The following is a 17,132-nucleotide window of genomic DNA, read 5'->3' on the forward strand; positions in this document are numbered from 1 at the left end:
TGGGTGTCTCTCTTCCTGGCTTTTCTTAGCTCCGCGCTACCTTGTCATTTCTGTGGCCTTGGCTCTTGCAGGCTCTGACTGATGTGGGTGGCATCTATACTTCCTGACTCAGGACCCTCCCGTCTTCTTCCTCCTGCCACTGAGCCCATATCAAAGCACCCCTGCCTGTAACTCAGCATTGGTCCTGCCCCCAGGCATCCAGGGACTTTCCCTGTAGCCTTTTCTGTTAGTGACTCATTAGAAAGATCTGACTGCTCTTCCTGCTGTGAAGTCTGAAGTGCAGGTTCTGGGTTGTTTGTTTTATTTTTATTTTTGTTCTGAATTTCCTTTCTACTTCAAGGACTTAGGAGGATGTAGTCACTCTGATGACTTACTGGGCCAGCCCCACTGAATGGAAGGAAATATCTCCACATGCTTCTTGCCTACTAATTATGTTCCCAGACTCACTTGGGATGGAGATGGAATGGCACCGACAGGCAGCCATATCCAATGGCCTTGAGAGGACCTTGGGCCTGAGTCTGATGCCAGCCATATGACTGGACCTAGGAAGGACTTGAGCCTCTACTTTTATCTTTTTCTTCCTTTATAAAGTGGAGATTTAAAATGTACCCACTTTGCAGAGCTGGGGAACCTTATTTTCTGATGATCACTTCCACTGAATGAACCTGATACTGAGTGTGTCTATCCCATTCTCCTTGAGAGAGACAGAAGAGCCCACAGTCATGCACCAAGACCCCGCTACAACCACAGCAGAGCTGGCCTCCCCCTCAGAGTCAACCCCACCTCACCCGACCCCTCTCTAATTCTTGAATGAATTGTCCCCAGTGCTGGTGACAATATGAGCACACACACCCAGTGGTAAGGAATGAAGGACCCAGGGGAAAGACGTCAAACAGAAGAAAGCACCTGGAAAAGATGTCTTTATGTTCTTACATGGACAAGGATCTCAAAGTCTATGGAGCAATGATACAGGTTTCTCAGAGAATTCATCTCAACGAATCTGTTTCAACTGCAGTCATAATTCAGGGCTTTGCCAAATGGAAATCATAAGATTGGAGTGGGGCATGGGAAGAGGGGATATCGAGGGGAAGGTAAGGATTCTGTGCTGTTTCTTTCCTAGAGTTTTAACTTCCCAGCAAGTCAGAATTACATCAACAGATGCCACCCTACGACTGGGTAAACACGCAGAACTCTGCGGCAGGTGGCAATGATGTTCTAGTGGGGACCACATTAAAGCCTGTACCAGAGGAAACATGAGCAGCGTCTTTAGAACAGCTCCCTTTCTCTGTCTGTATGGACATGTATGGAATTAAAGAATGTGGTTCAGACATAAGTTAGGATGGGGCTGTGTGTCTAAAAAGTGATGTCGTAAGCAAACACCTTACCCTCAACAGCCATGGTTGAAAGGAAGAAATTACTTTCTGAAGAATGCACTGGGTGATCACACCAGCCTCTGTTTTCAGGCTGCCCTACTCTGTGTCAGGGATGTGTCCACACTGCGGGAACTTCCTGCAGAATCTAGCACCAATATGTGGATTGGATTTGACTTGGATCTGACTCCCTTCTGTCTTTCCTTTCGAGTACACTGAGGTATGTTTTCTTTGGTTTCTCTTTTGACAGAAGTGTGATATGACAAAAAACAAACTTGTAGTATTTACAGCATTTTAGACTTCAGTGTCAATGCTTCGCATAAGAAGTATTAGAGCACTCTTAGAACCATGGGAAGGTTATCACTTCCTTGTGTCTGTCATGAAACTGTTTTCAATGCACAGGACAATCAGCCTATTAGCACAGCTATAGGCTTTCTGGTCCAGAATCTTCCCTGTGCTCAGTGGGGAGGCAAATCCCGTCACCGCCATATCTGTGGTTCGCCAGGCTTCACAGTACTTGTCCACAAGACGGACACCATGGGGGTTGGAGCCATGCCAAACAACCTTCTGGGGCCTAGAAAGAAATTTTATAGTGTTACTTTTAAAATGGCATTTTTAATAACACGAAGTTCTCTATTTCTTTTTATCTGATTTTACAGTTGGTGTGTGTGTGTGTGTGTGTGTGTGTGTTTCAGAGCTCAACACTGGATATCTTCCTCAATCATTCCCTTCCTTATTTTTTGAGGCATGGTCTCTCACTAAACCTAGAGCTCGCCAATTTAGTTAGATTTGGATGCCACCAAACCCCAAGGACCCAGCCATTTCTACCACTCAGTGCTGGAGCTACAGATGCCCCACCTGCTATGAGATGAGTGGAGATCTGAGCCCAGGCTGCCACATTTGCGCATCGAGCACTTGGCTGGCTGAGCCATCATCCTAGTTCCTAAATAGCGATCCTTTGTGTTTTCTCTTGGTGGAGACGTGAGCATGCGTGTAGCAAACAGAGACACAAGTCTCCCCATCCATAGTTCAAGGCCAAATCCTTCCTTTAGCCTTGAGGCTGTTACCTGCTTCCAGACAAACTGTCTACAGCCATACCCGCTTGCAGTGATCTCTGAATGGCGTCCTTAGGTTTCACACATCTGTACCATTGCTTCTGACATCACTTGTTGGGTAGCCTCTTTCATAGTCAGACTTGTGACTTCTTCACAACATAAGGGCTCCCTCTTGTAGGACTCTACTTTTGATTCTCACTCTCCAAAATGAATACCTCCTCTCTCCTCCTATCAGCTTTCTATTTTAGAACTACAAAATTGTCCACATTTATACATAGTCTGCTATCCATTGCCCCATTGAAACTGGGGGCTCTTTAAAGTGTGTGTCTGTATGGGTGTGATACTGTGCCTTCCAGACCTGGATTCAGATGTGTTTCTGAACAACACATAGTGTCTTTAAGGACCAAGAATGCCATTCACAGGACAAAGCTGGGATCATGTCACCGTCTACTGCCTACTGTGTTTTCACCACAGTCATATGCACAACTGTCCTGTGGCTTAACCATGACTGTGCTCACTCGACAGGCAAGGCCTCTGAGGCTCATGGAGCCAAGTGCTTAGCCCCGGGTCTTATCATGAGCTATTGGACCTGGGGCTTCTGGCTTCAAGGCCATGGCTTTCCCATGACTCAGTGGCCTCAGTAGCTTAGCACTGGCAGTGTTGTGGGGGAGGCAGATGATAAAGACATCTCATAGTTAGAACACATCCTAGAAATGCCTATCATGCTAGTCACAGGGCCCAAGCCCACGCTTACCAGGAAGGATCGGTCATCACATCTCGACCATCAAAGGAGTATATCGGAATGTGCGCATTGAACTGACCTCCGTCACCAGAAAATATCGAGTCCCAATTGTGAAAAAGCACTTGGCCCTACAAATACAAATGACACATTAGAATTTTTATGCCACTGACCTACAACTAGGGTTTGGTTTCCTCTTTGCTGTTCAGATACCACTTCTGGAGTTTCCAGCTCAGAGAGGAGAGTGCTTTGACAAAGAGGAAGCTATGGTTGATTGCAATGGAGTGGCAAATGCTTGGGCTCCTTGGGAATCGGTGTGCTTGAAGGTGGTGACGACAGGGCTCATCTTTACCTTGAGGTTCACAATTGGAAGGCCGAATCTCTCTGCCTTCCGCACCACTGTGGAGAGGTCCTGCAAGTGTGAGGACAGAAATGCTCGGAAGGTGGACAGTAGTCCTGCAGCCCTGGCCTGCTGGAAGCACTGGAAATCAGCTCGGATGTCCCCAGCCACCGGTGTGTTTAGAGCAACCAGGCGCAGCTGAAAAGAGTAAGAGAGAACAGTTAGCAGCCCCACCCACTGCTCCTGCTTCTGGCTGCAAGGTGTGGCCCAGGAGCAACAGTCCAAGCTCAGTGAAGACAGTCTTAGCATCCCAGCCCCTTCCAGCTCCATGAACAGACACTGAGCTGCAAAGTTCTCCTCAGCCTGAGTAAAGTGCAGGCTATGGTTGAGTGCTCAGGATACGCTCCTAGCCTCGTCGTCAGCATGGCTTCAAGGTTGGCTTTGTCCTGGCTCCCATTCCTGACACCTTGTCCATCAGCCCCAAACCAAAGCCATTCTGGAGTTTGGTTTGGATTGTACATTGGCATCTATTTCCTTCCTCCAGCCCTTTCTGCTGACATTCTATATGAATACCGTCTGTGGCTCATTCTCCCACTCGATAGCTGTATCTAAGGAGTGATAAATTGGTATTGACCTCCAAATGAACACACACACATACACACACACACACACACTCTCTCACACACTCACTCACACACACTCTCACACACACACACACACACACTCACACACACACTCTCTCTCTCACACACACACACTCACACATACACACAGAGGAAGATGGAGAAAGAGTCATATATCTTACACACAAATAGATCTAATATTTAAAAAACAAAAACCAACACACTGCATTAGAACTCCATTGGTCACTTTACTGACTTGGGTTCATTGACAGTTTACCTAAACTTACTTCTCTCTCCACTGAGCATTTTCTTTTCAGCTTCATAATCATTTTGGCTTCATAAACTCTTTGCTCTCTCCTATAAATCTTCCTTTTGGTCATTTTTGTATCCTCCCCAACCCCTCGGCAGTGTTTGACTCCCGTGTACTTTGTTTGGCCTTCTTTGTCTCAAGAGGGTGAAGCTTCTCAATTGCCTGTTGGGTTTCTTCCATCAGCCTCCCTTTGGTTCCGTCCTATAAATCTTCTCTTTGGGACTCCTCCATCCCCCTCACAATGGCCACAGCACTGCTGAAGGTCTCCAGGAGGGTCTCAGACAAGTCTAGTCCTCTCTCACACTCCCACTTCTGTTTGGATGTCCTGGGGCCACTTCAGACTTGCTCTGCTCAACCCAACGCCTTCTCTGGACACCTCCGCACTGCAGAAAGCACATCTCTGTGCTGCGTGGCTTACACCTGGATCTTTGAAGGCCTTGGGCCTTTGGCTGTATGTCCTGGCTGCTCTCACTGGAGTGTAAATGAGTGGCTGATCTAAGGGCATGGGGAGCACTTCTCCCAAGATTAGATGGATTGGGCTCTTCAGCCATAAGGCAAGAGAATTGGGGCACGAGACAGTGGTGACCCTGAGCTGTTTGCAAGCTCATGTGTACCATGCCTACATGGGTGAGGGATGGACGGGGACAGGAAGAGGAACTCTTATACAAGGGGGTCTGTGGAAACAGTAAAACGACTGAGAACAGAAAAGAGAGTTCCCAGGATGGTTGTACTTCCTGTGACCAAGTTCTATAAAGTCCCTGCTGTGACTGAGATAGGATCTTCATTTACACTCGTGATAGTGGGGCTGAGTCTGCAACCCCTTCGTGTCAGATGATGCCTGTGACCACTGGGTCACCCTGGTGAGCATTTGGGGTCACCTCTGTCTCACTCTTATCACAGCCAGAACTGACTGGCTTCTCCTGTGTCTCTTCGTGTCTTTCCAACCAGCCCTGTTCTGCAACTTACTGCTTTGTATCCCCGCTTCTGCCCTTTCTAGTCCTCATATGTGTTCAAACCAAGTCGTTTCAAAGCACCAGTCTTACGGCATAGCATACCCCTGTTCAGCTTTTCAACTTAGAGGCAGCTCCCGTTGTTGCTTGCAGGAAAGGGGCAAATCCCCTAGCTCTGGCCCTTGCTCATCACCACCCACCCTTGCTGGGAAGTCTACTCCTCTGGCTAGTATGAAATGTAGAACGGGAAGGACCAGCACACACATTCCACCCTCCCACGACCCATCTTCCCATCTGCCTGGAATTCCTACTTTTGTTTTCCCCTGCTTGACTCACTCCTCAACTGGTGTCCTTTAGGTCTGAATCTAGAGGTCTCCTCCTTCAGAGCGACTTCCTCGTCTTCCTGGTAGCCCCAGCATCTTGGGTTTGTCTCATTCAAATAGTTTAGCAAATGTGATACAACTGTCTATTTGAGTGTATGCCCTCCTGGCTAGTTTGTAAACAGTTGGGAGGTAAGAACTATTTATCAGTTAAGAGCACTGGCTTCTTTGGCAAAGGACCAGGACTGGATTCCCAGCATTCACATGGTGGCTCACAGTTGTTTATAACTCCAGTTAGAAGACATATAATCTCCTCTTCTGACCTCCACAGGCATCAGAGACACACACATGGTGCACATACAACCATGTAGGCAAAAAACCCACTCATATACTTGAAATAAACAAAACAAAACCAAAAAACTAGATACCAAACTTATGGGCTCTCGGTCATTATCTGCAAAGGAAATGTATGAATTGTACTTACGACAGGTCTCTCATAATTGGCACTAAAAATGGGGTTCAGCGGAGGCTGTGGCTGGTACGGCTGTGACATGTAAGGGAAATATTAAAGCATAAATAAATACACATCCACTCTCTTCTCCAGGGTAACCCTGGCGTGATGCTTCAAATAGCGAGGTATTGCCTTTAGCTGTGACTCTTACATTGTAGGACTTTCACAGCCAAACAAAAAGTCAGCAGGAAAGGAGGAATGTTCTAGAATCTGTAAGATCCCTGTGCTGGGGAGCAGGGACCTCAGCTTAAAAGCCAACATGTCTTCCTTTTCAAAGGTTCAGTTTTGTAATGTGAAAAATGGGGTGATGGTAGTAGCCTCAAAAGATTGCAACAGAATCCAACAGCAGATTACACTAGTTGCCTATGCTCTTTCATGGTATAGTGAGTAAAAGTTCAGGGGTTGCCTGGCAGGTGTGGTGATAACTCAACTTTCACCCTAGCATTCGGGGGGGGGGGGCAGCAGGTGAATCCAGGCTGGCCAGAACTGCTAGTGAGATCTGGTCACTAAATAAAAAGTGAAGGGGAGGAAAGAGGGGCAGAGAGAGAAGGAGGGAGGGAGAGAGGGAGAAAAGAAGGGATTCTTCTAGATGGCTTGTGGGTAAATTGGGAGCAGGGGTCTCCAGAGTCCAGCTCTCTCCCTACTCAGTGGTGACAATGTCCTACTTAGAAATTACTGGGTTTCCACCACGTAATAAGTCACACGGAACAGAGCTAAAGAGCTTGGGGAGGGAGCTCAGAGAGTGGGCAGGGGAGCTACTCACGTTGCTGGAAAGTGCTGGTGGTGGGGGGCTGTCGGCAGGAATGGGGATCAGTTCTCCCAACTGTAAGAGGAGGACATTGTCAGTTGAACAACCCCAAGGAAGTGTCGCTGACGGGTGTGGGCTGTTCTTTATGTGAGAGGGAGAGGGCTGAATAGGAAGGTTAAGAATTACCTGTAACTTTTTCCAACCATCTCGGACACGAATGAAAAACTCCCCACTGTCCCTCAGGTAGATGAATGTTCCTTCTATGACCAAGTGCGCTTTCTGTAGCATGTCACTCATGTCGCTGAGCGCTGTGACCTGTCAGAGCATTTTAATTCAAAACTGTTACCAAGCAGTGGTAAAATGACCCCTCATTCAAGAAAAGGGTTTGTTGCATCAGAAAACGATACTTTACTAATAACTAATGTTTATTTTCAGTGTTTTGACTCAGACTCGGAACCTGCACATGCTAGTCAAGTGCTCTACCACTGGGATATGTCATGAGACCCTGTGTGAGTAAGTCTCTCTGTGTGTGTATATATAATGTGAGTGTTTATGTGTGTGAGCATGCATGTGTAAGAGTGAGTGTATGTATGTGTGAGAGTGAGTATATGTATGTGTGAGTATGAATATGTGTGTGAGTGTGTGTGTATGTATGTGTGAGTGTATGTGTGAGTGTGTGTGTATGTGTGAGTATGAGTATGTGTGAGTGTGTGTGTATGAGTGTGTGTGTATGTATGTGTGAGTGTATGTGTGAGTGTGTGTGTATGTGTGAGTATATGTGTGAGTGTGTGTGTATGAGTGTGTGTGTGTGAGTGTGTGTGTGTGTGAGTGTGTGTGTGTGTGTGAGTATGTGTGAGTGTGTGTATATGAGTGTGTGTGTGAGTGTGTGTGTGTGAGTGTATGTGTGTATGAGTGTGTGTCTATGAGTTTGTGTATGAATGTGTATGAGTGTGTGTGTGTGTGTGTGAGTGTATGTGTGAGAGTGTGTGTGTATGTGTGAGTATGAGTATGATATGTGTGTGTGTGAGAGTGTGTGTATGAGTGTGTGTGTGAGTATGTGTCTAAGTTTGTGTATGAATGTGTATGAGTGTGTGTGTGTATGAGTGTGTGTCTATGAGTTTGTGTATGAATGTGTATGAGTGTGTGTGTGTGTGTGTGTGTGTGTGTGTGTGTGTGTATGTGTGTGTGTATGTAGGGAAGTGCTGGGGTAGACATTCGGAATCTTCTATTATCACTTGCTCTTACCTTACCGTGTGAAACAGGGTCACTCACAGAACCCAACACTAACCGACTCGCTACACTGTCCAGTCAGTCAGCTCTGGTGACCCTCTTGCTTCTGTTCCCCCTCCTCTAGCACCACAGTTCCAGGTATGTACAACTACAAACTACACATAGCTTTTTATTTTTTAATGTGGATACTGGGTTTGAACTGGGATTTTCATGCCTGTGTGCCCGGCACTTTATCCGCCGATCTGGCTCCTTAGGCTGCAGGTTTTTGAGACAAGTTTTCACTATGTAGCCAGGACATGCCTTGAACTCATAATCCGTCTACGTCAGCCTGAGCGTGCTATCATACTTGGCTAAGGGAGTTCTTTCCCGTGAAATGAAAACACGCACTCTTCGAACCACAAATCTAGATTACAAAAAGTGAATAAAAACACAAATGATGATAATTTCCTGTGAAGATAACGACGTAGCACCAGAGTTGTCGTTGCTGGGTTTTAGTTTCAGCAAACTCATCAAGCCGCTGCACTTGGGTTGATTTTAAACACAGCTCTGCAGCATCGACTCTGGCTGACGGCGTCAGCTTACACTCCTTCGTTACTTTCAAATTCGTTTTCATTTGGGATAAGAAATGTAAGCAAGTAGGCAATTATACTTAGCACTTAGTCTTTAGTCTAGCTGGGTGGCTGCAATATTAAATATGTGTTTTAAAAAACGGGGGCTTGCAGTGTCTCTGTCTCAAAAAGTTGCCTAAAATAAGAATGGCAGGCGTTTAGCATATCTAGAAACAGGTTCAAGAAGTTGAAGCTGCAAAAAAAAAAAAAAAAAAAAAAATTCTGAATAGCACCAAATCTCAAGAAACTACCAGCCGAGAGTCTCACTGTAACTGAGAAAAAAAAAAAAAAAATACAAAAAAAAAAAAAAAAAAAAAAGAAAAAAAAATCTTAGCTTGACAATAATATTGATCAAAATGGCACAGAAATTCCCCCAAAGTAGTCAAAGAGCCAAATGTTGTCATCTGTTGGACATTTCTGTCTTTTGAAAATCAATCTTTTTAAGAATGAAACCTGGTAACCAAAGAGACTCCTAGGACTGCTGGCGTTTGGTCTGGGTGTGGTGGGCGTTTGTCTGTCTCTGAGCATTGCTACCATCAAGGTACACCCACTGTTCTGCACTGTGGGTTGGTGAATGTCCCTGAGCCGTGTGTGCTCCAGCTGAACAACCCAGGGAAAGTACGGCCAGCAAATCACGTGAGCATGCTGTCTACACACATGTACGTGCTGTCTACACACGTGTGCGTGCTGGTTTTAAAAATAGAGCACGGCTTTTAGTCAATTAAAGGCTCATAGGCTACAGCTTCAAGGAGGCATTTTGCTTTCTGTAGCTCTTTATTGAACAAGTCACCTGGATAGGAAGTAAATGACCATCTCCTATTGGTGGAATGGCCCATTTTATTGTCATGGAACTTTATTTATTTAGACTTAGGGTCTCTAACTTTTATGTTCTGAGGACAACCTTGAATTTCTAATCCTCCTGCCTCCACCTCCTAAGTGTTAGTGCAAGAGCCATTTGCCACCATGCCTGGCTTCATGAGAGACCAAACCTAGGGCCTCCTGCATGTTAGGAAAACAGTACAGTCAACCCCTAGCAGAGTTGGAAAACAAAAGGGATTCCAGCCCCGTCCCTCCCCCTCCCCCCACTGAGACACAGCACCCAGAAGCTGAAGCGAATCTATCCAGTGTAGGCTTTGCTACTGCACAAGATACTGACCAAGTTTCTGGATCCAGGGAGTCCTGGCTGTCCTGGGGGGCCAGGTGGGCCAGGAAGGGCCACAGCTGGAGCAAGACAAAAGAGAGAAGTGAGAGAACGCATACTGGCTGGTACAATTGACTCCCTGTGGGGTCTATGCTACAGACATGCAGATTAAAGCCATGCTGACTGGGGGAAAGAGATGAAATTGTCCACCATCGCCCTGGATGAACTGTGCCTGGTGTTTGTCAGGATTGTAAGCAAAGCCCATTAGTAGTTCGCTGTAAAGGCCAAACTGAATCAAGTTTTCTGTCATGTCCTTGAAAATACCCTGACTCATACAAACTTTTCAAGAGACAGAGCATGTGACCACCATTTAGAGGAAGTGGGCTACAAAGAGGAAGAGAAAGGTCTGGGGCTGTGGGGAGAGCCTGGGCTGGTGCGGACGGGGCACTGGTCTTGGAGCCAGAAGAGACCAGGTTGCTAGCTGCCTGTCGCACACTTGGGAAAGCAGCGGGCTCTCAGAAGTTGTTTGTGTGACACCAGCAGACATCCCTACTACTACAATGTTCCCTTGGTACGCTGGTGAGCACCGGTGACATCCAGGCTAGGTGTGCACCTTGCAAACTGCCCAGGGCTTCTTAGTTCCTGCACTATCATGGGACCCTTAAAAATCAGCTCACATCTGCCATACTGAACTCCAGAAAAAAATGAGAGGGCGTGAGTGGCTAACTGAAAGCCCCTGTCTCTGACAAGCACAGAAGTATTGGGATTTCCTCTGTGCTTTTCTTCTGTCTCTCTAAACCTTCAGAATCTGCAAAGCTCTTGGCAGGTATAAGTATAAGGGCATCTCTGTAAATCCTAGAAAATGGATCCACAATCTTCAGGCCACCTCAAGCAAAGTGTCAGTTCCAACACGGGGCTTGAATGTCCACACACAGGTGGTAAGTGGCCAGTGGGTACAGGGTCACGGGAGGACCTGGATTTTGGTTCCAGCCATGTGACCCCCCAAGGATGAGGGACCTTGAACAAGGCTTATGTCCTTTGTGAGCCTCAGCATCTGAGAAGACTATGTGGACAGTGCGAGTGTTTTATAAACTGTGACAACCTCTATGCTCAAGGCAGCAAGGTGTCAGGCTTCCCAGAAGGGGTGCTCCTGTGGACAACAGATTCTCTGCCGCCTGTACTCACCCTGCCAACCCCTGTATCTACATCCCTCAGGGCCGGGTACCACATCTGCTTTTATCTACCCACCACCCATCTTTACAGGAGCTTTGCCGGTTTTCTCTTGAGGTCTTTCCCTTCACAACCACAACCATTTCCTGACAGGAAGAGGTACAGTGTTCCCAAGTGGTCCTACCACCTGACTGTAGATAACTAATTGGTTCAAAGTCAACATGTTGCTCAAGACAAGCCAATTAGAATCTTTTCTTCAAACTGTCCTATTCCAAGACATTTCAGTTTAAAGTCGACGAAGAAGCCTGTAATTTCCAGCTCACAGTGGAAGCCTTAAGCCATCAGCAGCCATCTTCCCCTCTGTGCTGAGGGTGTGGTCTGTGGAGGGCTAGCAACACCCTTAAATGGTCTAGTCTTATGTGTAGGCTGCTCTTGGGTTCCAGTTGCTGGTCAGCTCATTCCACTACAGCCCCTGCTTCTGGCCAGCAAACATTCCTTTCACGAAACCTGATCTGGGCCTTGTTTCTGCTTTCAACCAGGAGAGCCAAGGCCATGTTGAAGCCAATCCCAAGGCCACCCGTGCAAGGCTCTCCCCAGCACCCAGGCTCCATGGGATCCCACCGTATGTGTTCCGCCCCATCCGGCATATGCCAATGCAACCAGCGAGAAACACCCCTGTGCTCACGGCTGCTACCATATGAAGGCGTGCTTCGGAGTTTTGTTTTGTTTGTTTTTTTTAAGTTTTAGAATATTTACATGTACACGATGTATCTTGGGGATAGGCCCAGAATCATAAACTAAAAATAATTTTCTATTTCATTTATTAATTTTGCTATGGTTCTGGGGATTGACTTCAGGGCTTCGGATATGCTGGAGAAACACTTCTTCACTGGCATAAAGCCCAAGCCCTCTATGTTTTAAATAATAATTGTGGACATTAAACAGTTCAGAATACAGAGTTTCTACTGTGGTGCCATGCCAGTATTCAGGAGGTTGTGGGCATTTCAAACTTTGAGGTTTTTGGGTCGAAGGATGTTCAGCTTTATTGCTCACCATATAACGTCCACTGAGTGAACACTGAGAAAAGCGTAGGCCTTGGAGGTATTGGTATCTGGGCTTTGTGTCTGTGGGTGCCATTTACTAGCTATAAAATGAAGTTAATAGCCTCTCTCTCTCTCTCTCTCTCTCTCTCTCTCTGTGTGTGTGTGTGTGTGTGTGTGTGCACGCTTGCACATACATACATACCCAAGATATGTGACGGCCAGAGGATAATCTACTAGTGTCTCCCAGCTGCCTCTTATTTTTTGGTTTTTAAGATAGGGTCTTTCAGTGGCTGAAGCTAGCTGACATTGAACCCCAGGAATCCTCCTGTCTCTACCTCTCTAGCACTGTGATTGTAGGTGTGCATCACACCTGACTGTTGTGCATAAATTCTGGGGGATCTTACAAGCATATGCAGCTCTTTATGGACTGAGTTACCCCCCCCCCCAGGCCTTGCTATCAGCTTTCTTGAATTCCCAGAAAACTGTAGTAACAGTACATTTCCTGGCCCTTGGTATTGTTCAGTGACTGGGTAGCTAAGTTTTACATTTGTGCCCTTGAAGTTCCAAGGCCTGAACGGAATGCTACATCGAGTGACCATAGCCACTGCAATGGATAGTTTTATGTCAACCTGACAGTTACAGCTTTTTGAGAGAAGGGAAACTCAATTGAGTAAATGCTTTCAGTACGACCAGACTGTACACAAGCCCACAGGGCATTTTCTTACTTAGTGATTGATGCAGAAAGGTTGGGACTAGCCTGTTGTAGGTCATTCCATTTCTGGGTTGATAGTCCTAGGTTCTATTTAAAAAGTAGGCTGAACAAGCCACAAGGGGCAAACCAGTAAATAGCACCCTTCCATGGACTCTGCGTCAGCTCCTGCCTTCAGGTTCCTGACCCATTTCGAGTTCCTGGCCTCATTCCTTCAGTGATGAACAGCAGTATGGAGGTATAAGCCAAATCAACTTTTCCTCCCCAGCTTGCTTTGGTCATAGTATTTCATCACAGCAATAGTAACCCTAACTAAGACAGCCAGATTCTTAAGGCATTGAAAAAGTAGCCAGGAAGGTTCTAGAATATGTGGAAAGATACGTAACACTATTAATACTCACTAGGGAAACTCAGAAACCTCACAGTCACCAGGACTGAGCCAGTAACCACAAGTGCTGGTGAGGATGACTTGTGAGTACCTTCATCATCACTGGCTTGTACATTTGAAGTAGATGTGTGTTATAATATCAGAACTGTACCCATTTTAAAGAAGATGGTAGGCTCCATCCAGCATGCAGCCCTCTATCCAACAAAGAGACTCTCATACGCCACCCAGAGTCTAAAGGTAGAGGTAGCAGGAATGAGGCATCACTCAGTACTAACCTGCACCCAGAATGGCAGGAGGTCCCGGTGGCCCAGGGGGTCCCGGTGGTCCAGGAACACCAGGTCTCCCAAAGCCAGGTGGTCCAGGCAGACCTGGAATTCCTGGGGGTCCCTGAGGCCCTACAACAGCCTCTCCTTTCTGTCCCTGTTAAGGCAAGCACACAGTTATGGAGAAATCTCTCCTCTTAGGATGTTTGTAAAATCATCAGTCCCAGTGAACATTAGCTTAGGTATGGAGTCCAAAGGCACCAGCAAGCTCAGGCATCCAGAGGGCCCTGGAGATCTACTCTGCCCTTTTCACTCTACACAAGGAGGACCCGAGCCCTCAGAGTGGAGAGGACTTGCCTCAAGCCACAGTCAAGTTAGATCAGAAACCTGGACAAACCTTAATCTTCTCTCATGGCTGCGTGATCCCTCCTCCCATCTATAAAGACCAGGCCTACAGATAAACTCTACCGGCTTGACCTTCAGTCAAACATCAGAAGAATCAAGAGTCCTTCTAAAGACATTGTCAGAACCTTCCTTCTGTTCATCCTCTGGAATAACCCCTCACTACTGACAGCTCTGGTCACAGAGTAAACTTGTCACAGTGTGCATGGCTAGTGCCTGGGGTTCATTCACCGCGCACAACCCGGGCAGCTCTAAAGGCTGAGTTAACCTCCCAGCAAGCAATGGCACACAGGAGAGCCTGCTCATCCCCAAGTCTGGGCTCCAGCATGTACAGGACTCTAGGAACACCTTCTCATGTTGGGGACAGGGTACAGGAGAAGGAAGACACAGGTCTTCAGGGAGTCACTACTTACAACCAGGCCTGGGTGTCCTGGAGGCCCTGATACAAAGAGGTTGTTGCTGGACTCTCCTCTGAATGTAGCATCTCCATTATCCTGCTGGAAGAGAGACCAAGGAAGGTTGCAGTAAACCTGGCATGAACCCTGCCTCCCAGAAACCCAAGGAACTGAGGTATAGGCTGCTACAGTTTTAGTAGCATTCAGGGGGCCCCAAATTCCATGTGTTGAAAATGTCATCCCTAACCTTGTATGTTGCTGGCACTGAGAGACGAAGTCTATGGGTTATAGGAGTAACTTGTAAGCTAGGGATCAGCTTTGATATAAAAGTAGGCCCTCTGCCACACTTGCTCTGTCTTGCTGTGTGATTCCTGCATAGCCTCTTTGACTCTGCAGAATCCCAACCAGTGTACTTGCTAGACTTTCCGAACTGTGTGCCAGAGAAACCATTACTCTTTCCAAGTTACGCAGTCTGTAGCATTCAGTCACAGCAACAGCAGACAGACCAGGATAGTAGACCGAATGTTTAATAATGAACATTCACCTTCAGGCTGTTGAGAAAATGTCTCAGGTAAGCTGGATCAACGGGAGGGCCTGCAGAAGAAATGCTTTGTAAGTTCCCCAACTTAATGACAGATTTCAAAGAGTTTCCAAGTTAGTAACCACTGCTTTCCCTTAGTAAAAGCAACACTGCGTTGGATTACTAGGGTTGGCACTAGGCTCGGAGGCATCTCCAGGCCTAATAAAGGCCCCACTACCCAGGAACCGTAGGATCCTGGGCAAGCTCCTAATTCTCTGTGTGCCATATCTTACATATGGATGATGGAAAGCCAGCCCCTACCCCACCCCCAGCCTGCAGTTCTGTGGCTGGAAGCCAGGGTTCTGAGCATTCTAGGCAAGCACTCTTCCTTCAGCCCTTCAGCCCTAGCCCCTGCTCTTCCCACATGTTCTACTTTGGATGTGTCAGGCCTGTAACTGGTTCTCACTAGAACCTGCCATGCTTGTGGGCAGGGTGGCTGTGTAGTTAGCCTGACTTGGCAAGGCCAAGAACAGGGGCAGGCATACCTGGTGGTCCTTGAGCTCCTTGGTCCCCCTTTTCTCCTTTTGAGCCAGGAAGACCCCAGGACCCCTTCTCTCCTTTAACACCTGTCACCAAACACACACAAACATTTAAGAAAAAGGAAAAATAGGTTGTGGAAAATCGACTTTAGGGGCTGGAGAGATGACTCGGCCTTTAAAGGCTAGGCTCACAACTAAAAATATAAGAAAGTCAACTTTTTGAGCTAATCCCATTTAGCAAAATCAATCAGACCAGAAGGCCCCTAAGAAGCCAACAGATACAGACTGGGGATCTCATAATCACTGCCTCAGACAGGTCTCCAGACCTTGGCTCAGTTCACAGAGAAGAGGGTCTAAGGGTTGAACCCAGTAGGGGCTGTTGCAACCGAGCAGGGGCTGGGTTAGGAATGCAGACTGAGAACCAACCCCACTCAGGTGTTGCCCTGACATGCAGTAGTAACACCCCAGACGTGCTTCCAGAATACCTCTCACATATATCCAAGGCAAGCATATCCAAGAAGTCCCGTTCCTGTCCTTCCTCCCAGGGGAGCCTCAAAGGACAGGGAGCAACTGAAGACCTGCAATGGCGATCCCAGCTCTCCTTCCCACCCAAGGCCTACTCCCACCCCACCAGCTAATATAGATTATAGTATGAATCATAATATGAATTATAGATAAGCCAAAGGCAATTATGCCTTTAATCCCAGTTGTCAGATGGCAGAGGTGGGTAGATCGCTATGAGGTCAAGGCCCCTGGTCTACGTAGTGAGTTTCAGGCCAGCAAGAGTTACATAGAGAGATCTTTTCTCAAGTGACAATAAAACTCAGGTTCATCTGACACCACAGGGAAAAGGGCCTCGGAGCAGGTCTGAGCACCAAGTCAGAAGATCACCTGAACTTGTTGACCAAAATGACAAAAAGATATAGAAGACACTAATAGGGAGAGCCCTACCCAGTAGACCAGGTGACACAGCCAAGCTGCAGGGAATTTCAGGTAAGGACTTTCCCTTGTTTATGTTGTTTCCATTCTCCAACCAAAAGCCAGGCATTGTGTGACAAGGTACAGAGGTTAAAGAGGATTAGAGTGACTGCTCTCTTACAGGCCTGTGTCTCTTCAGTGTGCTCTTGAGAGACTTCTCCCACCCCTCCCACCCTGCACCTACACACACACACACACACACACACACACACACACACACACAAACACACACACACACAGACATAAACACACACACATAAACAAACACACACAAACACATACAAACACACTCACACATACACACACACACACACACACACACACACACACACACTGAACAAGGTTTCTCACAAGTTCCACCAGGAGGCTAGGACCATGCAGGTTCCAATGGATTGATGTAGGGCAGATGCTGACTTTGAACTTTCGATCTTCTTACCTCCACCTCTTGATTACTGGGTTATAAGTAGGCATCACCATGTCTTTCTTGCCTTACCCTCTCCTCACAGCACTGTGAATCAAACCTAAGGTCTCACATACTGGGGGTCTGGGTGCTCTGCCAGAGTTACACCCTGGCCTATAGTCCTGCATTTTAAACAGGCTTCCCCAAGATGCTTACACGGATACACTAATGGTTCTTTTTTGGGTTTTCTCTGTCTGTCTCTGTCTCTATGTGTGTGTGCTCTCTGTGTGTGGGAGTTTATGCAGGTGCAATACCCACGTGTGCAAATGTGGGTGAAGACCAGAGAATGCCCTTGGCTGTCATTCCTCCAGGGTTGTCCC

General features: G+C 47.0%; 1 protein-coding gene across 3 annotated transcripts in view; it reads right to left on the reverse strand.

Moving 5' to 3' along the window:
- Positions 1–907: 907 nt before the first annotated feature.
- COL15A1 (collagen type XV alpha 1 chain) overlaps positions 908–17,132 on the reverse strand; it is a 104,787-nt gene continuing 88,562 nt past the window's right edge. For 2 of the 3 annotated variants that reach the window (XM_080940314.1, XM_080940312.1), the window contains 11 exons: positions 15,381–15,461; positions 14,860–14,909; positions 14,334–14,417; positions 13,531–13,675; positions 9,961–10,025; positions 7,153–7,281; positions 6,982–7,041; positions 6,192–6,251; positions 3,517–3,702; positions 3,180–3,295; positions 908–1,944 (listed from right to left, as the gene is read on the reverse strand). In XM_080940314.1, coding sequence (XP_080796440.1) covers positions 1,731–1,944; positions 3,180–3,295; positions 3,517–3,702; positions 6,192–6,251; positions 6,982–7,041; positions 7,153–7,281; positions 9,961–10,025; positions 13,531–13,675; positions 14,334–14,417; positions 14,860–14,909; positions 15,381–15,461 — 1,190 coding nt within the window. In that variant the 3' untranslated portion in view covers positions 908–1,730. The remainder of the gene's footprint in view (positions 1,945–3,179; positions 3,296–3,516; positions 3,703–6,191; positions 6,252–6,981; positions 7,042–7,152; positions 7,282–9,960; positions 10,026–13,530; positions 13,676–14,333; positions 14,418–14,859; positions 14,910–15,380; positions 15,462–17,132) is intronic. The other variant, XM_080940313.1, reaches the window with a different exon arrangement.

The sequence above is a fragment of the Micromys minutus genome (genome assembly GCF_963924665.1).
Source record: "Micromys minutus genome assembly, chromosome: 28".
In the NCBI taxonomy this organism is placed as follows: domain Eukaryota; kingdom Metazoa; phylum Chordata; class Mammalia; order Rodentia; family Muridae; genus Micromys; species Micromys minutus.